This window comes from Leiobunum rupestre, chromosome 5 (genome assembly GCF_980474605.1).
Source record: "Leiobunum rupestre chromosome 5, qqLeiRupe1.1.hap1, whole genome shotgun sequence".
Taxonomy (NCBI): Eukaryota; Metazoa; Arthropoda; class Arachnida; order Opiliones; family Sclerosomatidae; genus Leiobunum; species Leiobunum rupestre.
The window spans coordinates 16,720,286-16,746,649 of record NC_143388.1 but is presented as its reverse complement, the minus strand read 5'-3'; the positions used below and the strand labels follow the sequence as shown (position 1 = coordinate 16,746,649).

The following is a 26,364-nucleotide window of genomic DNA, read 5'->3' as shown; positions in this document are numbered from 1 at the left end:
ATGACAACTTTACAGGGTTGCCACAGTTTTTTCACAATCAAATTCCCTGAATTTTCCAAGTTTTCCCTGACCATTTCCGAAGATTTTCCCCTGACTTATTTTGTGCCAAGATTTTGTATTTTAACCCTATATTTTAGTAAAAGTTTCCTATTGGCAACCGAAATTAAATTCGATGACATTTCCCTGATTTTTTTACTAATTTTTAAAATATCCCGATTTTTATACCCATATTCAAATTCCCTGACTTTTCCACGAATTCCAGGTTTCCCTGGTACCGTGGCAAACGTTAATTAGTATTTAATTAGTAAACTGGAACCCCATCCCCAAAAGGTACGAATAGCAAAAACGCCCCCAATAAATGCACTTCATTGAATTCAAAGGTACAAATAGGAAAAACTCCCCCAAAAAATGCACTTCATTGAATTCCAAGTTACAAATAGCAAAAACTCCCCCAAAAAGTGCACTTCATTGAATTCAAAGGTATGAATAGCAAAATCTCCTCCAAAAAGTGGACTTCATTGAATTCAAAGGTACTCACGAGAATTTTGCAGAACCAGCGTGGTGTCTCTGGCAAGAGCCAACTCAGAACCAGTGAAAGTGGCGTCGGAGTGGTTGGCTTCTTCGTCCTCTGAGGTGGGCGAAGAAGATGAGGACAGTCCAGCTGTCCTGGGGAGTCTTCCAACTGCCGCTCCCCTCTGGGGACCTTGTGGCGGAAGGTGTCCCTGTCCGGGTCCTCCCTTTGGACGACGGCCCGAGGCCGAAGGTGGCCTCGACAATGGCAGGGTAGAGTACTGGCGAGCGCCTACACCGCCCAAGAGTTGACCCCAAGGCCGGAATCGACTGCCGGTGGTCGGTGGTTCAACCGACTCCAAATGACCAGCGGCCTCACTTTCGTCGTAAGACGGGAAGTAATCGGGAGCTTCTTGAAGACGCTCAGAGTCCTTCAATCTATCGTTTTCCAGATAACCTGCAAAATACAATAGCAAAAGATCTCATTAGAATAATTACTTACAGATAAAATTATCTACAATCTTCAAGATCAAGGTCAGGGTATGGACTAGGGAATATACGCAATTTCGAAGGGCTTGGATTTTAAGCAAGGTTGGCACAATTTTGCCAAGGGTGGAAAAAACCGCGGTTTTTCCACGTTTTTTTCCACCTATTGTTTTCCTGTTAAAAACCGTCTGGAAAATCGTACTTCCATGGTTTTTTCCACCTCTAGTGGTAAAATTCAATAAAAAATAAATAATAAAAGCAGTATATTCTTCAATTCTATTCACTCTTTTTTTTCATCTCTCCTATTTGCAATGACCAAATTAGTCACTTAATAGATATATCGATGATTAATTTAGCATGAAAATATTTTTTTCCACTTTTTTCCGGTTTTTTCCATTTTTCCGGATTTTACCATTTTTTCCCACATGTCCCGGCAAAAACAGGTTTTTGCCAACCCTGATTTTATGGGTAGTTAATTCACGGAAAAAAATGAAATGCTTTGTTAGAAGACTTTGACTAGGGCACTGAAAACTAACACGCGGCACTGTTCGAGATTAAATCAAATAGAAACCACAGACGAATTTTAATATTTGTTAGAAGTCGAGCAGTTTTTAGAATTTGTAACCTGTATACACTTTTTTACTAAAATATAAGTTGGCAGTAAATACTTCTGATAAAGGAAAATATAAAAAGGCTGTACAAAATTTCCACCCCTTCTCGACCCCCTCTTAACATTCACATACTTCGACCCCCCCCCCCTTGACGAATTTCTAGCTACGCCACTGTTAAAAGGTAAAAACGGTCAAATTTGAGTCTTAAAAAGCCAGGTAAAATGTTAGGGAAAACAGGAAAAAGTCAGCGAATTTGAAACGGAAAATATTCCGGCAACACTGGACAATTTTCTACTAGTTTCATTTGAAAAACATTGTTCGCGACCATTTGTCTTTTATGCGAAGTTTGTTTAAAGCCACGTAAATGAGGTCAATCCCAAACTATTTGTCAGGCCTTTAGGCTTAACTTAGGACAGCTCCGGAGCCTAGACGTACTTAATCCTTCGGGTGAAACCGCTCAGACGGATGACCAGGGCTAAAATTAATTTAAACCGCGGTCGTTAATTCACTTTCGAATCGACCCTGACCCTGTACCGCATTCCCTGAAAAAAAAAGAAAAAAAAAGAAATGACCTTCGCGACGAATGAAACTAAGTAACGAGTGCAAAATTCGATATTTCAAGGAACGAGCCAGATTGGTTGGGTTTTGGCTGAAAGAGTTTTTGGCGAAACTACAGCGCCAAATAAAACGCAAGCGGATAAAAAAAATAAGGAAAAAGAGGGCGTTAACCGACGGAGCGCGAAATTCGGGACAAAAACGCCGTCTGGTGGAAGAGTCGGGAAGCTCTAATTCCTGAGAAAGCAGCGGGGTCGAATGCACCCGGCTTTTATTTAAATGATTCCGTCTCTCGAATATTAAGCGCCCCGCGTCCTTTGCCCCCTGACACCCCCTTTTGACCTCGATCACGAATTCAAATAATTCTAGAGTATGGTCCGACGAAGGGAAAACAAATTTATGGAGTAAGGGCCAACTTAAATTAAAATAATTTACCACCTTCAGTAACATATTTTGGTCTTTACCAATAAAAATAATACTTTTTTTTTATAAATATTATTATCAGATCACTTATTTGTCAGTGTATTAAAATAATTTTTAATTTTTAATTTAATTTCAAATAAATCCTAAATCTGATTTAATAATAAACACATTTTCTAATCATTAGCGTGAAATATAATAAGTTATTGTTGTATAAACTTTATCATCAATAATTGATTGTAAATAAATATAAAATTTATTATCAATAACCAAAAACGTATACCACTTCTTGATAATATCTTTAAGATTTTTAATAAGATTCTCAATATACTTTTAAAATTTAATTTCAAGGAAATCCATGACCTGATAAATGCTTAATTGGATCAAACTATTTCGAAAACTATTAAGATTTATTTGTAAATTATTAAAATATATATCGTTAAATCAAATAACTACATTTGGCATAAGATTAATAATTAAAAGTTGGCCGTAAATACTTTAACATAAACCGCACCTTCAGAAGGCAACACATCATTAACGCGAGTTATACAAGTCGCTAAAACCTTGGCAACGCCAACGACACACAAAAAGTCCATCAAAAATCATAAAGGCCACAATATCGTCCATAATTAACAACGAGGCCCCGCGAACATTCCGTACATCTACTTACGCACGACAAAAATCACTTTGCAGACTGCCAACGTTTACAAAGGGTAATTCTTACGATAAATACAACGCGGGAGATAATTTAACAAAAAACAATCGCCGCGAAATCGGGGTTTGACCATTAATTCAGTGGCGAAAGAAGAACCGCTGATAAGCTATTAGCGGGCAGAAATCGCACGGAGTCGAGATGGGCCATAAACAATTGCGGATCATGGGAACCGACAAAGAAATATATCATGAAAGCAAAGTCACGAATCATGAATTATTCATGCCAGAAGAGAAGGAAATTAAAAGACTATAAAAGCGTATTCAGGGGCCCTTTAACTTACATTTAGACCACCACTCCTTCAAATTGAGTCACCAAAAATATATTCAAGGTAGCTGAGAATATATAGCTACAACTACAGCCTCGGTTTTAATGATTACCGGAAGATTATCTCCGCCCACACAGAGAGCGAGAGAGAGCCTGCGATAGTAGTAAAGTGTCTTCCACACCTTTACAGCTAGGAGTAACAAACACAAGGATAACGCAGCTAGCCTTTAAACACGCAAACGCAGTGTTGTGTACAAATTTCATTGGACGAGCTTTTACGTAGAACGTTTTACGCGCAGGGGGGAAGACAATTTCCGAATTTTCCCCTTCCGACGGCAGCGGGTGCTAAAGGGTCTAACCAATGAAAAATGTACACAAGAAAATGCCCGACTTTTGACTTGTTGCGATCTCCTTGTGTGGGGTGCTGTGTTTGTCGCTTGAGGACTTAGGCCTAAGGTGGTGCCTTGGGTATTAGCCTAGCTGTTTATAAAATAAAGATAACACGATTTAAGACGTAGAGGCGTGGTTATTATCTCGGAAATCACGAAACGAACGATATATTCTCTGTTCACCTAAATAAATTCTTGGTGTGTCGAATCTCTTGGGTGGTTGTTTTGTAAACTGCCTCCGATTTTGGTGCCACGTAATTCTACAGTCAGCTATGCAATGTCAGGTTAGATGAACCTAGCTCTTAAATACGAATGTATAATATGAAGGCGAGGGTAATTAAAGTCTGGTCCCACTCCGGCGTTTAATGGGGAATTTTGGGAATTAAATATTGAAGGTAAGAGATATTGATAAATTATAGGTTAGCGAAAGCGTCTTCGCCTCTGAGCCGCCGATATTAAGTCGAGGGCTAATTAGAAATTAATAACGGAGATGGCGAATGGCCCGGAGCCTTCAACAGCGCTGCACAATGCGCGTCCAATAAATGGAACCGACCTTCCGATTCTAATTGAATGTATACGCGAGCAGCCAGGCCTAATCGAATTTGAGACCCGGCGCTGTTTATAATAACCGTTTAGTATAATCCACACCTGCAGGTTTGGTCCTCTGTTGTTTCATATATGAAATTATAATTTAGTTTTTGGTGACACAGTTTGAGGTGTCGTAGGGCCAAATAAATACTTATTGCTTCAATGAGAAAATATCTTTGAAACATTATATTGAAAAAGGTTTTCTTATTACATTTCATAGTCTTTCATTTAACATTTACACCTAAAGCTTTTGTTCTAGGTAAGGATAAAATATTGTTTTTGTGCTTAATTAATTTTTGGGATTTTACTCTAGTGCTTAAAATAAGTCGGGATGATTTTACTCTAGTACTTAAATAGTCTTGATGATTTTTCTTTAGTGTTTAAAATAGTCTTGGTGATTTTCCTCTAGTGCTTAAGATAATCGTGGTGATTTTTTTCTACTGCTTAAAATAGGCTAGGTGATTTTCCTCCAGTGATTAAATTTTATGAATTTCCTACAGTGATTAAAATAGAAATGAATTTCCTACATTGATTACAGTAAATATGAATTTCCTTAAGTGATTAAAATAATTAAGAATTTGCTACAATGATTAAAATAAAAACTAATTTCCTACAGTGATTAAAATAAAAATTAATTTCCTATAGTGATTAAAATAAAAATTAATTTCCTACAGTGATTAAAATAAAAATTAATTTCTTACAGTGATTAAAATAAAAACTAATTTCCTACAGTGATTAAAATAAAAATTAATTTCCTACAGTGATTAAAATAAAAATTAATTTCCTACAGTGATTAAAATAAAAGTTAATTTCCTACAGTGATTAAAATAAATATGAACTTCGATAAGATATGATTTTCGATGACAATTAGATAAATTCCTAAACTTACACCAAAATATCCTTGTTAATTAAAGCTTACTTTTTGTTTTTTATCGATATACACTACACCGCCAATAGCATATTTGGCTTTGATATTTCATTTTCGAAAAGCAAACTATCAAAATAAATGGATTTCGTTTAATTGGAATCTAGAACTGAGAAACAACAAACCACTTTTCCAAGTTTCGCAGAGTCTTACATCAAAAGATTTGCCACAAGGTTCTTCGCTTCCAAAATGTTAAAGATATTTCTTTGTGTTTGTACAAAACAGGGTTTCTTAATAACTTTCCTATTAATAGTCGAGCAATTAGAAAACTGAATAATACTGCGCATAGACGAGGGAAATGGAAAATGTTTTGAAAAAACCACTGTGTATTGGGGAAAGATGAAAGGGTAAATTCCCTTGCCATATTCTCCAACCATTTTCAGATTTAATTAATGTTTTAGCCAAACTAGACTTTCTACTCAGTTCAAAGCTTACTAGAGATAATAATTATATTGCCTTTTATATGGAAAATAAAATATTGCAAATATTACGGCTCCTACTCAATCTTTAATTTTATTCAGAATTCATAGATATGAAAATGCAGTTTGGATTTTAAACTTTTCAACAACACTGAAACAAAATTTTTGATAAATTAAATCCTCTAAAATTAACATTATTAAGGGATGGTTTTCACTAAAACAAAAACAGAACGACGTCAAATGTCGACTGAGATAAGGTTTAATTAGACCTAATGGTTAATTTTTAAGTTGACACTTCAATCTCCATTTTTCTTGATGTTCATTGCAAATTTACTATCACAAGAGCTTTCTATAAGTATCTATTTAGTTTACAAAATTTACTGTTTCTTTACTCTAAAAATTGAAATTGGTTCCGGATGTAGTTCTATATGAAATTTACTGTTTATCAAAACAAAGGATTAAATTCTTTCTAAAATTGTCGCAATAGTGTCGGTTAAAGCAACAGTCGGGTCTATCATTGCCACCTGTATTATGATAAGGCCCTTGTTATTAGAGATGAACCATGAATCTATCCGATTCTTCGAAAAAACGACTTTACTGGAGATCGTGGTGCCATATATTAATGGCAAAGGAAGCTAAGATTCAAAATAGCGAAACGATCACGTCGTCAGAGAACCATTATTGAGTATTATAATTAGACAACTTATACTCTACTTAGTGGACTTTAACCTAAATTATATATCGCATATAAAATATATTGTGAAAAATTACTATAATTTAAGTTATCGTCAAATTTACAAACGAGCCAATCAACGCGAGGGGTACTTTTATGTCCCGCGTTTTGGGTCAAAATGTAGTGTAAGCATCTTGTTTTGATTTCGACACTAGCGACATCTGTTGATAAAAGAGCTACTTCACGTCGAGCCGACACTTATTTTAAGTCAAAAAGTATCAGATATTAGCTAGGGTTATGTAAGCAAACAGAAACAATTTGAATGACCTAATGTTCCTTATTCTTAGCGACGAAAACATTGAGAGACCAAATAAGCAGACAATACTGGACGTTCTTTTATCAACACGCCAAAAAGAAGCGTAAAAGAGCTGTACTTCCAATAAATAGATATCCCAAAATAATACCAAGTATCTCGTAATGCTCATTCCCAGAAACTGCATTTCCTTGTTGCGCATTAAGCAATAAGATTACGCCTTAGTTACTAGACAATTCCGACAAAGTAGTCGGTAAGGGTTCAGTCTATATGGTCCATGGCTGTCCCAACAATGATTGGATAGTTACTTAGTTACAATAAGTAAGTTTCATTCACGAGCTATATCATCGTTTCTTTGGTGAGAGTGAGAATAAACTTTTAATGATACGATCAGGGCTACCACGCCATTATTATTTGCGAGATGTAGCCAGTAATAAAAAGGATTTAGATAAGATATCCAAAGTTATCATTTCAGGGTAGATTTGGCTAGCGGATGAGATAACTTAGGGAAAACCTTTATACGCGAACAGCGAACAATGTTTGAAATTAATACGCTTATGAAATCTTACGGAATCTTTTTGATTAAATACCTGCCCTTACAAAAATTGTCTATAGAAATTGTGGAATTTAATCGGAATCCGATAGAACAATGACCAACATTTCCATAGAAATATTTATAGAGTACTATATAGGATAAAAAAAAGCCAAGACTTTCAAAAGATTTCTATAAGATTATTTAGAAATTCTATAAGAAATACCATTAAAATGACAATTAAAGTTTTAGTGCATAATAACATATTTTTCAATGCTTCAAAAATAAGCATTGAAAAATATGGTATGGAATAGAATACAACATTCTACCATAAGTAACATAAGAACCATAAGTATTTCAATTAGCAAAAATTATCACCGAACTGATTTCCAGATCTAATGCGCATTCAAGGTTTAGTTCAGCACAGAGGGCTCTAGTGTCTAAATATGCCTAGGGCGAAATATACTTCTACCAAGTCAGAGCTGAACAAAAATGTCAGCGTTGGAAAAAATTGAGGTAATTTAGCATTATTAACCATTGGAAGTGTCATACTTATGGTTATGTGACTTATCCATAAACAGGGTTGGCTGGTTTAAACCATGGTTTTTAAATCATAGTTTAAACCAAGTGATTTTTTTAAAAAACCATAGGTTTTTATAATAATTTGTTTTTTTAATGAACTATAATTTATTCCAAAATGTTTGAACATTTTCTTACCGAAATGATTACATTTATAAATCATTTACAAGGTGACCACATTTCCTATATTTGCAATACCTTCCTATAAATCCCTTAGGTTTTCTCATGTAGTATATAACACTAAAACATTCCGTCGTCGTGTACCCTTCTTCATCCTATATTTATCTTTATTTTATCTACTATTATTTTTGCTTATGGTTTTTCCTATACTTTCCTTTAATTCACTTGAAAATTTCCAAGTTTTCCTATAAAATTTTTGAGTCATTTTCCTGATCCCCCTGCATTTATACAAAATTAAAATTAAAACTAAAAATTCGTTCTGGTGAGACTTATAAAAAGTGAAACCAAAACTTAAACTTTTTAGTTGATTGGTAATATGTATGCACGGTTAAACAAAAGCGAAAAATAGATTAAAAGTAAAATAAAGCAGTGTACCTGATTTAAACCCAAAAAAACCTGGTTTAAACACAAAAAACCGCTAAAATTCTTAAAGTATTTTGTTATACTTAGGTTAAGACAAATTTTGAAATACAAATAGTTGTAAAAAGTACGAATAATTATAAAACATTAATAATACAACTGCCAAATTCTAAGATTACTATTATGTTACTTATGATACAACATATTTGGTTAGCGAACTAGCTTTCAAACTCTCAAGACCTTCGCATATCGAAGAATGTCCGTCGGTGTGCGGCCAAAGGGAGTAATGGAACGACAGCCCGGAATCATTCAAAACGAGGCACCGGTAGAGGCGCTTTAAGTAATATTATTACTGCGAAAGTTGAGGTGGCTAAAACGCAATGCGTAAGAAATCTTCCGTGGGGATTTTTTACGGCAAAAGTACGAAGGGCAAATAGAAAAAAAAGTGGAGAGAAGAGCCCCCGAAACGGTGTAAATGAAAGAGGAAAAAATACACCAAAAGTAGGAAAAAAAATGTTTGGGGTATATACTAGTGTAGGGTAGCAATGCCAGGCGAGCTTACACAGATCATTTGGAACCAATCGATGCTAAGGTTAGGTTTCGGTTTGGAGACGCTTCCGTTTTTTCCAACGAGAGGGCGCCACGGAGCCAAGCGCCCTTTACACCGAAGGGGAAGAAGAGGCTAACTTTATCCCGTTGCCACTAAACCAAAAGAACGGCCAACATTTTCCGTTTGCCCGGAGCCAAAACACTATCACTGGCCTCTTTTCAAATACGCACCTACTTTGAGTTCGCATTGGATTTATAAAAAGGTCATTCTTATCTACGCTTGTCAGCGACATCTATACACTGATACAGATTTTTACAAGCGATAAGATACTTTCACAGGAGTAACGCCATTGGAGGTGGATTTTTAAATACACAAAGTCTTACCAGATGGCGCTAATAGTCTTAATAGTTTTAAATTATCTAAAAACAACGAAAATTAATAATTTTTCATGTTTCTTTAAATTGAAATTTTGCTGGTAGTTTTTATACGTAACATCACTTAAGTGTTAGTAGTTTTTTTTAATAAATTAAGAACTATATTATTCCGTTTAAATTTTCCTTTTCAGTTTAAATAGATCCACGAAGCTCATAAATTGGTGAATTTTCATCAGCATAAATGTAATTAAAAGCCCTATAAATAAAGTAAACAATTTTTGTAAATTGGTATTTCGATGTTAGTGACTTAATCGAAACGTTCCATGACCGAACTGAAGCGACGTGTTCGAAATAGAACCAAATAAATATTTGTTTGGAAATATTCAGCAAAATAGGCCCAAAATAATATAATATTAAACGACAGACCACCTACCCCAAGAAGGACACGCATCAACCTCGAAAATAGTTGTCTCAAAAGTGACGCGGCTTTTTATATAGCAAATAGATAATAGTGCGTGAAAATTCTTTATTTTCCGAAATAATAATAAAGTCGTGCTCGAGCCCGCTTTTACAGTACATTTTCAAAGGTCGCACGTGCTCGTCTTTGTACCTTCAAAACTGCCTCTACTTTGAAAAAAAAATGGAAATTACTGCCACCTACGAGCAACAAACACAAAGATAACGCTACTAGCTTTTAAAAACGCTAAAGCCCCATTTTCATGCTCGCTGGTAGCGGATAAAAATCGTCAAAATTCGCTTCCGCCACTCGCAAGCGTGAAAATTAATCTAAAATATCTGTTTGAAACAGATCGACGCGGAAAGTGAAAAAGTGTATAGCTGAAGCGGATTTAGTCGCTTTTTACCCGCTACCAGCGAGCATGAAAATGGGGCTTTACGCAGTGTTGTTCACAAATTTCATTGGATGAACCTTTAGGCTGAACATTTTACGGAAAGGGGGAAGACAATGTCAGAATTTTCCCCTTCCGACGGCAGCAGGCGCTAAAGCGTCTAACCAATGAAAAATGTACACAAAAAAATCCACGACTTTTTAAGGTGTGCGTTCTCCTTGTGTGTGGTGTTTGTTGCTTTTAGCTACCACGACCTTATTTTAATTTCGTAAAATATAGAATTTTCACGCGCTACTTTCTTTTTGCTGTAAAAAAAGTCGCGTCACTTTAAAGACAACTTTTTTTCCGAGATGGATACGAGTCCTTCTTGGGGTAGATGGTCTGCGCTTAAACGAAAAAAAAAGATTAAATTGCCGTAGTCCGAACGTGAACATTTGGAGGCAATCGCGAAATCTGTTCTCAAGAAGGAAAAGGAAGTGACGGAAGAAGACGAGGGCGCTCGCAGTTTGGGCCGAAACAGAAGCAAAAGGCCTGCTAATAATGGCAAGTGGAGCAAAATTTCTCACTGTGACTGACGTGAAGTGTCCGAGAAAGAGAAACGGTGGCTGCAAAAAATCTTTCCACAATAGCTCTCTTCGATTTTGTTAATAAAAAGAAATATTTTCTCATTTTATTCTCCCGCCATTTCTGAGCGCTCAATCGGGTCCGCTCTTAAAGACTCTCGGACCCTACTCGTCGAGCTTTATTGATTTTCTCGTCACCATCGTCTCCTCCAGAACGTCTCCGGCACAGGGACCACTTATAAATTAAGTTTATTTTATTTTAAGCACTTTCGTCTATTACTTTAAAATTAAATACGCCAAGACGAGTATCACGCATTAAACTTTAACGTTAATACGATATGGTGACGAAATTTATCGATTTAAAGTAGGGATGCACCGATATGAGTACAGCCGATATATCGGCTAATCGTGGCCGATAATATCGGCCGATATATCGGCCTAGGATAGCCGATATATCGGCCGATATTAACAAAGTTACCTATCACAATATTATGCTTTTTTGTTTACTCTCGTAACCACCTGTTAAAAAATGATATGATCTATGGCTTTTGGAGTCTAAAAACCACTTATGATTCCTGACCGTTTGGGACGCGAATAATTATTTCCTACAACAGCGATCAAAAAGAAACACTAGATTGTTTTATTTGTTTACACTCTTAACCCCCTGTCAAAAAAATGGTATGATCTAGCGTGAGGTCATGCACCGAAGGAATCAAAGGTCGTTTTTACTTTTTAAGTTAAGAAATAGACTAAAGCCGAGTGTTGTGGAAGAACTGGCTTTTTTAAAAGGAAATGTAAGGTTGTGGCAATAAATGTTTTCCATTAATTAGTTAGTTGAGTATCGCCTTTTTTTTAAAGTTTTTCCTGAAAATGTTTTTCTAATACCAGAAGTATCGGCTAATATCGGCCTCGCTTAAGCCGATATTGGCCGATACCGATATTTGAAAAATTAGCCGATATATCGGCCGATATATCGGTTACCGATATATCGGTGCATCCCTAATTTAAAGATAATAGTACCAGAAGTAAATAATATACCTTCAGAGAAAGTGAAACGTAATAATCAGATAGGCTAGGTAAGGCACGTCCTTAGACCCAAGTCATCTAGCGACTTTTAATGCCTTTAATTTAAATTGCGTAGGAGGGTATTGGCCAGCCCTTCAGGCTAACAGCTCTCTACACTAACTATTAACGTTAACCACAGCTCGATATACCAATGCCTAACGATGTAGAATGTACGAAATATACTGCCTAATGATATTGAACCATTTTTTCCAATAAAGTAGTTTTTGAAAATCATTACAATATCGATTTTGCCCACACAATTTTGTCTTTTGAAAGGTATATTTAAAACTTGGAAGTGCCTCTGAAGGTAGGATTTCAATAAGCAGCAGCGTTAGAGATAGGGGAATACTTATCTTTAAAATATATCTTATATACTTCTGGTAGTACTTCAACTCTACTTCTATATTTAAATATATCGTTTAACAATTTTTAAAAAGGTTGATCATGGCTAATTAGTTTATATTTATTCCACCATTTATTTGTTTTAAAACATATTACAAATTAAATTTATTCTCAACAGGCAAAACGTTTTGAAATATACAGTTTAATTATTGTAAAAACACGTTTAAGAGTAGTTAGAACAAAATATGTTTAAGAGCATGGTTTTTAAAAACTGGACAAAAGATTATAGTGATTTTGTAATCTACATTTAACTAGGGGGTAATGTTAATCGTCGCAGACTGTACTCTTTTGCCCAACCCTATATCCCGCTGTCAACTGAAAGTAGCGCCACGATTGTAGTTGTGATTTATGGATATTAAATTTCTTTTTTCTATTACATTCCATTTAAACTTTAAAAAATAATGAAACCATTTTTTTCTTTCTTTGTAGAGGAGTTTTTCTAAAGCGCACCAAATATTCTCTCTCAGGGGAAAAAACGCTCTGCTAACGATTTTGCTGCGAAAAATCTAAAAGTCGTTTAATGTCGAGAAGGCGAAATGAAAAAAAGAGTAAATTTCCTTTTTTCTTATCTTGATGAAAACTGCGAGTGTGTTATATTATACACGGAATTACATTGTATTTCATTCCAGTCAGGTTCTCTCCGAAAACAATAAAACGGTAATTACAAACGCATATTTATTTCCTTGACCTTTTATACTAAAGTTAAGGTTTTGGTGTTGAAAACGAGCTTGAATTTTATTTTAGGTGAAAAGGGAATTTTGAAGGCGGACATAAAGGAAGTATTTTTACAAAAATTGAATATGATTGTACCTATTTTTAAGTAACTCATTTTTTTTAAATTTATTACGATTTATTTTTGTTGGACTACATGACCAATTTAGTACATTTTCCCCTTTTCTAGATGGATTCAATTATAAAGGTAAGCGTAGCATAGAGAACCTGAAATATATTGAAATTCGTTTCTGGGAATAGGGTATTAGCAGAAGTAAATGAACCGAAGTTATCGAAATAGCGCTCAGAATCGGAGGGCGTTTTCCTTATGAAAATGATGATAAAATCGAGTCAAATAAAAGCTAATTTCCATCCCCGTCTTTTGACGCGATAAATGGCACTTGGGATTTGTGTCTATACCTATTTCTATATATAAGAAATGGTTTCATAAAAACAGACTTTTTTGGGCCTAGGAGCGCACAAAATTTCAAATTCGAGGTAAAAATGTAACTTCATAAGGAAAATGCCTCCAACACGGGGAGTATAGCAGTCTGATAACTTCAGTTCATTTTTTTCTGGTATTAGAGATGGCTATTTACGATAGATACGTTGCAAATTACGTGAATTTAAAATTAGTTCGAATTCTACGTAACTAGTTCTTCCACAATATGTCTAAAAATAATTTTTAACGACCTTAAAAGGCACTGAAATGAACAAAAATTTCAGCGTATCTATAAATTTTAGTTAATTTAATTTGGGGTGCTATTTAATTTTCTCAACTTATTTTTTCCTCATTCAATTATTACTGTAGGGTTTTTTAGGAATAAATTTTTTAAGCCATAATTATGAGCCGAACCCAATCTGTCAAGGCCACTAGCGCGTAACATCCGAAAACGTGTCGCCAATCCTAGGTTCAATGCTTAACTTTTAATTAGTAAAGCTCTCTGGATTCTAGACAATGTCATCGGCTTAATGGTGGTTCAGCACCGGATGTGGATATGGCGGCTGGAATTTACAGTTAGTCGAATCTCCAGTATATTTTTACCTAACTAAGAAGTGGGGTTGGAGTATTTAAAGCAATAGTCTAATGATTTGTGCAGGACCCCAAGACTGCGATAAAAATTGCTGGCACCTAAGCTCCGTTGACATGACCAAACTTTTGCAGAAACAAAGTCAACCCTTCAGCGGTAATTTTGCTAACCATCAACAAGTCCGGGTAAAAATATACTGGAGATTCGATTAACTAAGAAGTGGAAATTGAGTATTTACAACAATAGTCTAATGATTTGTGCAGGACCCCAAGACTGCGATAAAAATTGCTGGCACCTAAGCTCCGTTGACATGACCAAACTTTTGCAGAAACAAAGTCAACCCTTCAGCGGTAATTTTGCTAACCATCAACAAGTCCGGGTAAAAATATACTGGAGATTCGATTAACTAAGAAGTGGAAATTGAGTATTTACAACAATAGTCTAATGATTTGTGCAGGACCCCAAGACTGCGATAAAAATTGCTGGCACCTAAGCTCCGTTGACATGACCAAACTTTTGCAGAAACAAAGTCAACCCTTCAGCGGTAATTTTGCTAACCATCAACAAGTCCGGGTAAAAATATACTGGAGATTCGATTAACTAAGAAGTGGAAATTGAGTATTTACAACAATAGTCTAATGATTTGTGCAGGACCCCAAGACTGCGATAAAAATTGCTGGCACCTAAGCTCCGTTGACATGACCAAACTTTTGCAGAAACAAAGCCAACCCTTCGGTTTACCCCCATTTCGCCCAAAATAGTTCTCCCAATTCCAATTTCTCCCAATTCCCATTTATCCCAATCCCATTTCCGCCAATCCTATTCGTCCCAATCCCATTTGTCCCAAAATAGTTATACCAAATCCCATTTGTCCCAAAATAGTTATCCCAAATCCCATTTGTCCCAAAATAGTTATCCCAAATCCCATTTGTCCCAAAATAGTTATCCCAAATCCCATTTGTCCCAAAATAGTTATCCCAAATCCCATTTGTCCCAAAATAGTTATCCCAAATCCCATTTGTCCCAAAATAGTTATCCCAAATCCCATTTGTCCCAAAATAGTTATCCCAAATCCCATTTGTCCCAAAATTACACTTGGTATAAACATGAATCTAAGTTTTATTTTAATATGCAAGTACATCAAATTTTGCCCATATGAATATGGTAAACCTAACCTTACCTAACCTAACCTAACCCCAAGTCAATTCATATATTATTTTATTAGACAATGTCGTCAAAATGTTACGCTGTATTTTTTTCGACATACCGACTCGTACCGATGAGATCTAAAACCACGCAATTACCATATATTTGGAAAATAATGATTGGGAGAAAGGGGAATCCATATTTTTGGGAATATTGATCGTTGGGAGAAATGGGAATCAATTTTTTTGGGAAACTTGATCGTTGGGAAAAATGGGAATACATATTTTTGGGTTAAATGAACTCCGGTTCGGAGAAATGAAATTGGGACAAATGGGACACCATGTTTTTGGGAGAACTGATAACTTTGGGAGAAGGTAAAATTGGGATAAATGGGAACATACCAACCCTTCAGCGGTAATTTTGGCAACCATCAACACGCTCGGGAAAGGTTTACCGTTCTCGAGATAGTTAAGCTAATCCGGCTTATCGTACGTATCGCGTTCGATCTTTCAAGTTGACAAAGACGTTATTAAGATGTCTCGGTGAAGATCTCGGCGGACAATCGCTAATAAGTGCAAAACGCGTGGCAATGAGCTACGGAAACGAGACATACCCAGAGAGAAGCTAGAAACGTAGCTCCAGATGCGGAGGTAGCCTTGACCAACCAGATTGAGACGTGGAAGCGCTTATGGCTTCAGCGACACGGGAGCTAGACGGACGACAGTTTGATAAACAGTCGCGACTCGACGACAGAACGCACTCAAAGGCCGCGACTAATAGCCCTGGGATGTCATCCCACCGAGCTCGCAACGTTTTGCCTTCAGCAGTCGAGCCTTAAAACTGGCGCTAACCAAAACACTGGTCTCTCAAATCCAACAATTAGCGGCTCGCCACCACCGACTTCGACGACTGCGCCCTCAAAAAGAGCTATTCATTCGTCAACAGCTAACGAACAAAGCCGGATCGTTGTTCCCCGTTCTTCCAACGAATGATTTCGAGAAAAAAATAAGCGGCAGACTTTTTTAACTTCGCCATCGCCACAACAGGTGGCGGTAAAAACTGATTTAAATTTTATTCAAATTCGTGATAGGCAAATAGCTTATTAAATAGAAAACGCATTCGCCGGTAATTTCGACTCTTAACGTTGTTTATCGGGCGTGCGGGGTCTAGCGCCGTGGCGTAGAGATTGTTTATTCTTGACTTGAAAGAATCATCAAGTGGCCAGTTCGGCCCGGAGCGACCCCCGGTGGTTGCTAAATTACAGTGTCTACGCCCGCTCCAACCGAAAACGGCGAACCTAATTTCCATATACGCTTTGACTCCGCAATAATAGCGTTACTGCTTGTACGATCTTTTTGTTGAGAGAGAGACTAAACGGGGAAGTAAGAGAGCACCATCGTGTCAAGGTTACCGCTTCCCTTTCCATATTTATAAGTTGCGTTACATTCCCAACTACGAAAGCGCCCTCCGTAGCTCTTAAGAACGATCGAGAAAAGCAACCATCGCCTACTTGATGACGGGGCCTCAGTATATCAAGGGGGTCGCGACCAAAACATTGCGGATACGCTGGAATTTTAAGTAGACTGAATGGTTTAGTTTACCGGTTTATTGGAAATTTTAATTTAATAACAGATTTAAATATTTTTTGATTTAGGTTAGAAAATTTTTTCAGTTCCATTTCTAATTATAAACATAAGTGTATAAACAGTATAGAATTTTTTTTCAGTGGCATTTATAATTATTAACATAAGTGTATAAACAGTATAGAATTTTTTTCAGTGCCATTTCTAATTATTAACATAAGTGTATAAACAGTATAATATTGTTAAATAAGAGTGACACTTCCTATTTTTCACACGCAAAAGTTTTACTTTGAGCAGGGTGACCAGGGAAAAGCTTTGAAATTTTTATAGGAAAAATAGGAATTTTTGGGGCGAATTATAGGAAAATATAGGAAACTAAAGTACACTGCTTTCTTGCATTATTGGATCACTTAGTGAATTTCCAAAGCCCGTACATTTCAAGATATTGTTAGAAAGTGACATGGGGTTTCACTAGATGTTCAATGACACGTACAAAAAAGTACTTTCATTTTCAAAATACTTTGAAATTATAGGAAACTATACGAAAATAGGTGAAAATAAAGGAAATTATGGGAAGGCATTAAAAATTCTATTCACAAGACAAGACTGAATTACTCGCTTCGGCACCGTTTTGCGTCCGCTTGCTAACGCGTCACACGTAGCCTTTGACAGCGCCACCCTAGGGGGATATTTACTTCTTGTGATGACGTCACTCCGTTACTAGCTCTCAGTAAAATATTTCCCAAAGTGACAAACTTATAGAATAATATTATAGACTTATGTTATTAATAATCCAAGAATACATATTGACCCCTAAGAATATGCAAGTATAGCAATCACCCACGCGTACTTTATAGAGAAAGTTCGTCTGCATTTTAATCACAAAAGGAAACAGGTTGCAAAAACGTTAGGCTAATGCAATGCATATAAATCAATTTTTGGTGAAATTGACAAAGACTATTCGGTCTAAGAATCAAATTTTAAAGAATTGTTCAAATTGCCATCAACTCATGCATTCCCAATGATTTAAAATTATGTCAGTTGAAGCTCAGTCAATAATACATTTTGGTTAAACTTTGATTATTTTGGATAAAGTTCATCGAATAAGAAAAAAATAGGCCGGTTCATTAATTTCTTACAGATAAACCAACTTTTAGATAGAAGCCCTTATAGGTTCGACTTTAACGCTTTTAATATATACTATTACTTACAAAATTCATTTAAGAAATGGTTCATGAAAAAAAATTCAACTGAGTAAAAATTCAACATAAAACATTTTTAAGTAAATATTTTTGGTTTTTATGCACTTACAAATTTCTATGTTCCAAACTACTAGCGCCATCTAGTATGACTTCAGAGTATTTAAAATATTGGCCTCTAATGGCTTTACCCCCGTGAAAGAATCTTTTCCCTCGACAAAGGTTTATAATGTAAATAGAAGTCAAGATTTAAATTTCCAAAAACCTTTACAACCAAGTATAAAAAAAAATACTAAAATATTGAGATAAAATATTTGAAGACAAAATGTTTAGAGATTACAATAACATTTTTAGGACATTGTGATGACAAGTATTATAAAAGGAATATATATTTTTTAATAAATATTTGTCTTTTGTCACGCTAATTTATTCAAGTTATATTATTTAGCTTGAGTTTCCCCCTAGCGATAACATTGAAGAGGAAAGGTCTTGGATCTCCTGAAATATTTTAGCTTAGAACTAAAAGTCGGCGGGTCCTCAAATCAGTACTCTCAGAATATCGTGCCAATGGTCGTTTATTTCGTAACATTTACTACAAAAATCCTAGTCACCTGACTATCCCAATCCCTTATCCCTTATCGAATACCCACCCACAAAGTTTTATAGACCCCGACACCACACTCTAATGCTATAAATGACAACAAATAATACCCCGACACTTCCAATCAACAAATAGTTTACAACATAACCCTTGCCGCTGCCAGATTTCTATGCCAAATAATATTTACAACTAATGCCAAGTTCTTATCATTGGTACAGCTGCCAATATCAACGCACACCTCCGGAGAGACGAAGAGATGCGAACAGATGGCCACAGAGGAAGATTATCGGCCAGAAGTTAGTGGTAGACGTCGACTCGGACTCAGCCTTTCACACCTTCCCGACTCGAACAGATTCGGTTATGTTTTTTTTTGGTTATTATTATTTTCTAACTGGTAAATTGTACTATATTCACGAACGTCAATATTTAAACTCTAGCCTCCCGGGTTAAGTTCAGACCTTCTAGTTTTTTATGTCGAGTAGAGGATCTCTCTGCCTCCCTACTCTAGTTATTCATTGGGTCCCACACAGGCTGAAAAAGCAATTTTTTTAGTTTTTGTTCTTGTAGATCCTTCGGTCACGTTGGGTTATAGTTAAGGGTAGAAAGTCAAGGTCTTATTTTATAAGTACGATTTAGGAATGTTGAAAGTTACTTCGAATGGCTTTATGGCTCAGTCGTCATGGCTGCCAGTTGACTTAGAACTATGGCATTTTATGGTGGCATATCTGGGCTTCTACGGTAATTGGAAGCGGCGATATAAGAAGAAATGAAACTCTCCTACCAATACTTTTAACGTTTGCCCCAAAATTTCAAAATGTTCAAAACAAGGTTATAAATAAAACTAGTGACAATAGTCATAACAAGACCGAGCTTTCTTGGAAGAATCCATTGGCACGATATCCTTTGTGAGCAGTCGACTCAAAAAGGGCTAGAGCATCGCGAGGGCCATTCATTAACAGGGGGGGGGGGGGGGCAAGGAGACCACTTGGAGCCGCGCAATCCCATACGAAAATCCAGGAACAGGACCCACTCACCCTTTCGCGACTCACCCGGGGGGGGGGGGGGGGTATTATTTTTTTATTGGAAAATATATATGGAGCTATGTATAGAGCCCAAACATTGAAATTAAAATTTTATATCTATACAAAAATATACTGTTCCGTTTGAAATCTAGGAACTTTATGGCAGACCCCTGTTTTTCTTATTTTCGAATATAGCTCGGATGCCAGACAAAATGCTTATGAGAAATCATCCGAGTCCCGTCCATTAAGAAATATGGGTTGCCGAACCATCAATTTGATTCGCAGCCTACACTCCGTTTTTATATTTCTCTTTTATAATTTTAAAAAGGTTTTTTTTTATGTTATCGATACACCAAAAGTGGAATTGAAATATCTCTAAGGGATTCTAGCAGAATCGAGAGTTAAGAACTACGCCAAAAGCCCAAAGGCTAAAGATGCCAGCTCAAGAAAATCAAAACAAGACATCTACATAAAGACGTAACCTAAAATTAAAATGACTGATCGGAATCTGCCGAATTGAGTAGCTTCAAATTGCTGTTTTAACGGTTTTGTGGGGTCGATTATGGGAGGAAAAGAATAAAATTGAAATATCGTAATTAGCGGGTAAGTTTGCAGTCTAAAATACCGATGTACAAGCAGAAGTAAATGATACATTTTGGAAAGTATTTGGATAATGTTATTCGTTTAGCAGGTTTCCGTCGATTTTGCAAACTGCGTTTCGGAAGAAAAATTAGTGCTGTACGATTGAGTGATTTTCTGACATGTAAAATCGTTAAAATGAAAATATACGTTATACACTCTGAAAATTTAAGTATACAAAATTTAAATGTAAATAGCTTTAAATCTAAAACCTTATAACCTCTTAAATAAAAATACCAGTGTTAAAAACCAAGGAATATTAAATGCTTTATCATTCGTGAAATTTAAAAGTTCATCTGGAAAATACGGAACTAAAACCATGGTTTGTTATTATTTGAAGTTTTTAAAATGCGTGACTGGTCTGAGGACTAATAGCGTGTACATTTCCGGTTTAGTCTACTCTATACTCCAAGTCACAACCAAATGCTAGGATTTTTCGGCCTCCGCCCGAAATATAGTCCGCTAAATTGAGTGATCTATGTGAAATTGTATTTTCTTACAAATATTTTTCCACTTGAAAATTTAATTTAAAGTAACACCATTCATAATAACATCCACTTCTTCATTAAAAATATCATGGCAACCCTGTTTTAAAAAAAAATTACAACTAAGTACTAACATTTGAAGTAAATTAACACGATGATTTTTCCGCGCGAGCTTTTGTGCAAAAATTTTAAGCTCTTATTTAAAAATTAGGCATTAAAAACAGGGAGAGGACTAAGATACAATCAATTGATCAGATAATGAAGTTACTTGGATGTTTATTAATGTTAAATTCCGACGGGTAACATTGATTTCGTGTATAACGTCTGTTGCGAAAAACTAGATCAAACAAATCTAAATTTCAGCACCTTATTTTCGTAATTTAACTAGTTCCCACGAGTAAAACGTCTGTTGCGAAAACCTAAATCAAACAAATCTAAATTTTAACACCTTATTTTCGTAATTTAACTAGTTCCCACGCATTACGAACAAATGAAAACAGTTACACGTCTTATTATCACCCTACTTAAAATCCCCTCCTCAAATTAAAAGCAACCAAATTCCCCACAACACGGAAATTAAAGGTCCCTTTCAACTATTATTCCCTAAAAACATCAAGAATTTATCCAATTTTCCGAACGAGGTGACGATAGTCCTATCAACAGTCTCCCCAACCAAATTTCAACGAAATATTTATCCCCCCCAAAAAAAAATAGAAACGTAGAAATCTAATCAAGGATATTCGACGTGATAAACCCGGCGAAAATTTCCACATACACACAAACATAGAAGTTCGCGTCATAAAAAGCTTTGCCTTAAAAAGGTTCCAGGGAGGAGAAAAACCCTTAATGACGGGCCGTAAAAAAAAGGAACCCTAAGAAAACTCGAGACGCTTAAAAAGAACGGACGGAGAAAAACCGAAAGAAAAAAATACCGCCAAAAACTATTAAAAAGCCAACAAAACCCAATTTAAAAAGTTTCCTCTGTAAATTGAAAATTGTTCACCGAAAGAGTCACCGCACCAAGGCGCTACAGTCAGGCTCAGGCAGGCTCGGGCAGTCGGAGTTAGCGAGCTGTAATATTGGTCTCCTCAAGCCAGGATCACGTAACGGCGTAGAGCCACGGGTTCTTGAATAATGCAACCTCCCTCGCGGTGTTTCTACACGTACACGGGCGCCGTTTCGGGGGCGATTAAACTACTGGAAGCGAGAAGAGTGAAAAGAAATAAAAGGGTCGCATCGGCTACAATGGCCATCTCCTTAGCGAGACCTTTTAAAGTTCAACCCCTCTAAAACAGCTTCGAATAACGGCTCCCTCTCTCTCTTTGGCTTTTTTATGGAACCGAATTCTTGGATTTCTTTCGATAAACTGACAGAAAAGGTTCCCATTCAAGTTGCCTTCGTTTATAGCGCGGTACGCGCGCGGGTAATGGCCAGGGTTGCTCATTTTTGGCCGACCTCCCAATGGTTTTGTTACCCTTTATTACCCCTTCATCGCCGCTTTTCTCGGGACCGATTTTCTCCCCACGCTAAACTCTGCATTTGGATCGTTCTATTCCTATTTGCTAGAATTGTATTTAAGATATCTAATTAGAAATTAAATTACAATAAACGAAGAGTTAATAGATGTAATAAAATTCTGGAAACTAGACTAGACGCTGCTGACATTACACGTTATCTGTAATATGTTTTTAGGGCGTGAATTTTTTCTTTTGTTAGAAAAAACTAAGATATTTCATAATTTACCTTAATTACAATTTTGTGATATTTTTATTGTGTTCTAAATGAAGTAAGTCTATTATCTTTGAAATGTTTAAAACGTTTTTCGGTAATATATTCGCTACACACAATTGCGAATATTTGATAGCAATTGTCTAAAAATGGGAACCGATTGCATTGTTTTATAAGTTAGGTAAACCAAAAAACGGCAGCTTTTCTAGTTAATTTCCTTCTAGAACACAATTTATTAGAGCGAGAGCGTGTACACTAATATTTCTAAAGATATTCTTTAGAAAAATATATGGGTATTTATAGAGAAAAACTTTATAAAATTCTATAGGAAAACCCAATATTTTTCTTTAGAAAAAGGGGCCAATATTCCGAAATATTCTTTAGAAAAATCTAAAGGAATTCTTTAAAAATTTATATTTAAATTTCCTTTAGAAAACCCAAGAAAATTTTCATAAGGGACAAGTGATGCGCGCCTCAACAAATTCCGTTTGGATAGTCCAGGGTAAGTATAGAATGGGTAATGCCGAGATTAACACGTTGACGTGCAATTTTATGATTATTTAGGAGCATAATACAAAACAATTCGCTATAATGAATCCTTAAACAAATAATTTACATTAAATATGTATTGTTTACTTCATTGGCGCAAGTAAAAGTCTTAAAATTTTCTCAACTTAGTTCATTAGATCAATCCGGGCCACCTCCATAAAAATTCTGGGTGCGCCACTGGTTTACTTTGAAATTTAGGCAATAGACATTTTTAAAATGGATTAATATAACACGCGTAGGAACCTCCAGGAATTCAAAAGAGAATGGGCGAAATTTGATATATCCGCCGACGATTTACCGAAAATTCGTGCTAGTATCTTTCCGCCCCATGTTCTAGATATTTTGCCCTTCTTAATCTGCAACTGAGTATAGTAAAAAACATTTCCAATTTTGCTGGTGGGTTCCATGTGCAAGTTAAAGAGGTAAATGGTGATGTACATATTACGGAATTAAATAGTGTAAAAATGTATAGAATTTAATCCGCTTAAAAACGAATTCAACAGCCTTTGTGATAAAAGCCCCCCAAAAAATAAAGTTAAAACAACAAATATTAAATCCATTCGCCTTAAAACGGACAAAAACACAAAAAAATAATTTAAAAGAAATCATAACAATTCCAAATCATTGAACTTAAGAAACCATTCAAGTGTTTAATGGAAAAACCAATATTGAACAAGCTATTTGCAACCAAAACCAAGTTCTATCAGAAGATAATAATGTATCTTTTACGAGAGAAGTATCGCTTATAAGTACAGCTTACGCCTGATCTGTAAAACATAGAAATTAAACTACATTGGGATAATATAAAAAACATATTTTTCCGATGTAATTAGAAGTAATCCCAGCTTGTGGCACCTAGGAGCAACAAACTCAAGGAGAACGCAGCTAGCCTTTAAACACGCTAACGCAGTGTTATGTACAAATTTCATTGGACGAACCTTAAAGCTGAACGTTTTAAGGGCGGGGGAAGACAATTTCCGAATTTTCCCCTTCCGACGGCAGCAGGCGCTAAAGCGTCTAGCCAATGAAAAATGTAACAAGAAAATCCACGGCTTTTGGCGGGTTGCGTGCTCTTTGGGTTGGGTGCTGTGTTTTTTGATCCTAGCTGGATATGGATATTGAGTTTGTAAATTATCTCCCTGCTGTTTAAAAGGGTTTTCCCCGAACTCTTTGGTTTCCTATTTCCATTAAAACTTGTTTAATATAACGGTAACAGCAAGTGTAGGGAACTGTCGGCTCACGTGGCTTGAAGGGCTTGCCACCACCCTCCTAAGCAATTTAACCCGGTTATTGGCGTTATAAGTCACTAGTTAAATTAGGACTAGGTGTGGTTCGTTGGGTATTAGTTTAGCCAGGAATCCATACCTCTACTTGGAATACTTATCGCGGCAGATTTTCGTCTCGATGTGGCTGACGGTTTTTTTGACGTCACTTTGTTAATTTAACAGACAACAACGTGAGAGGGGAGCGCGTGCAGAGGTAATATTTTATCTCGTAGGCGGCGCCAAAGCCGTCAGAGTAATCTTCCCATACGCGGTACGGCGGGATAAGTATTCCAAGTAGAGGTATGGATTCCTGGTTTAGCTGATTATCATTAGCATAAATTTAGCCTCGCACTATTTTTCTTTCGAAACGCATTTTGAATAAGCAGGACACTTCTATCGTAAGAAATATACTATATACTTCTGGTTCTAGAAAAGATAGAACACCAGTGCCTTCAAAAAAATCCCTTCCAATAAACCACTACAAAAATAGGATATTTCTTATCACAACTAAATCCTTTTTGAGTCGGATATTTTCTCGGAAGTAGAACTCCAAAAAAACAACCCGCAAGTACACGCAATCTTTGTATAGGCGAGACACCCTGTAGGGTAACCGGAAATAAGCACAATCCAATATCAAATATTTCCGGAAATTCGCGAGACCTTAAGCCTTTAGATAAAATGTGACAGTATTTCTTTTGACGCGACCAACAGAAGCAGTAAAAACGTTTTCGCAAACCCTTGTAAATCTAATTCGAAATGAAAACATGGTTTATTCCGTAAAGGACCACTAAAGCTTATATTTACGGAATATACTTTTGCATCGATCGATGGGAATTTTTACGCCGCTAATCTGAGCTCTATTTCAACTAAAAGAACGAAAACTTAACAGTAAAATTAATTTTAATGTTACTAATTGTATTCATAATAAAAAGTAAATACATTTTGCTATATAAAGAGAATAAGAATAGACGTTTATATAAAACCTGTTCAACTATTTGACTAGAAGAAGTATTATGTAAGAGCCAAGGGCGCGTCAAAATTCGTGAGAATTTTTCTCGCTAAAAAGCGTCAAATGTAAAAAAAAATGGCGGCTTACGATAATGCCATGAACGTTGTTAACTAAGCCTTTGACAATAATTATTATTTTTACACGATATCACGACAATATATGAAGGAAGGAAACCTTTTATTTATAATTTAAAAGGAAATGTTTCGTCGGAAATTAACTAACCGTTCGCTTTTCTCAGAAATTCATTTTCGTTCACAAAAATATAACACTGTTTATTTCTTCAGCATCAAGTAAACTGATTAGAATATTAGCTTTAACGTTAAAAGAAACCACCTATGGACTGCAATGCAAAGGATGAAAAAATTAGCGAATAAGTATATTAATCCATTATGAAAAGGGATAAAAAAGCTAAGCCCTAAACAAATTAAGAAAACTCGTGAGCAGAGATTACGTCACCTCCTGTGAGAAGGACCGTCAAAATCTTGAGAAGCGAGAATTCTCGCTATTTTTTTTTTAGAAGCTCGTTATGAGCCATTGTGACGGGTGGGACAATACAGTCCGCTCGTCCATTTGATTAATCAGGTGCGAGATATGTGTTACGGCCAGGCCAACGGGGGGATACTTGGGGATAGGGTTGGGACACCCGTGGCGGAAGTATGACAACCACCCGTTGGGGGATTAGTGGTCGTCCTCACACGGCCTTCCACAAACTCTGCCTCCCGGACGCCTGGGATTACAGGAGTGAGCCACTACTCCCGGCAATTCTCACTATCAAGGGAAGAATTCTTAGAAGACTAATATTTCAATACAGAAGGGTTAGTTCAATTACGCCAACTGAAAGAAAAAATGCGCATGCGCAATCAACAGTTACATTAGCCTTACAAATAAAACTAACATAAACACGTGTTTATGTTATTCAGTGACTAACGCGCATGCGTGTAGGGGGAGAAAGAAAAAGATTTTGACTACGACCATGCACGTGTTATTAATTGGAATTAAATAGAAGTAACAAAGTGAAGCGCCATCTTCCGCATATTCAGAGTAAAACACTTCCTTGTTATCAAGCCTACATTGG

General features: G+C 36.1%; 1 protein-coding gene across 1 annotated transcript in view; it reads right to left on the bottom strand.

Moving 5' to 3' along the window:
* LOC149943652 (teneurin-m-like) overlaps positions 1–4,626 on the bottom strand; it is a 71,393-nt gene extending 66,767 nt beyond the window's left edge. Inside the window, exons 1-2 of the mRNA XM_090176134.1 lie at positions 4,599–4,626; positions 539–967 (exon numbers count right to left, since the gene is read on the bottom strand). Of these exons, the coding sequence (XP_090032260.1) occupies positions 539–967; positions 4,599–4,626 (457 nt within the window). The remainder of the gene's footprint in view (positions 1–538; positions 968–4,598) is intronic.
* Between the last annotated feature and the right edge of the window lie 21,738 nt (positions 4,627–26,364).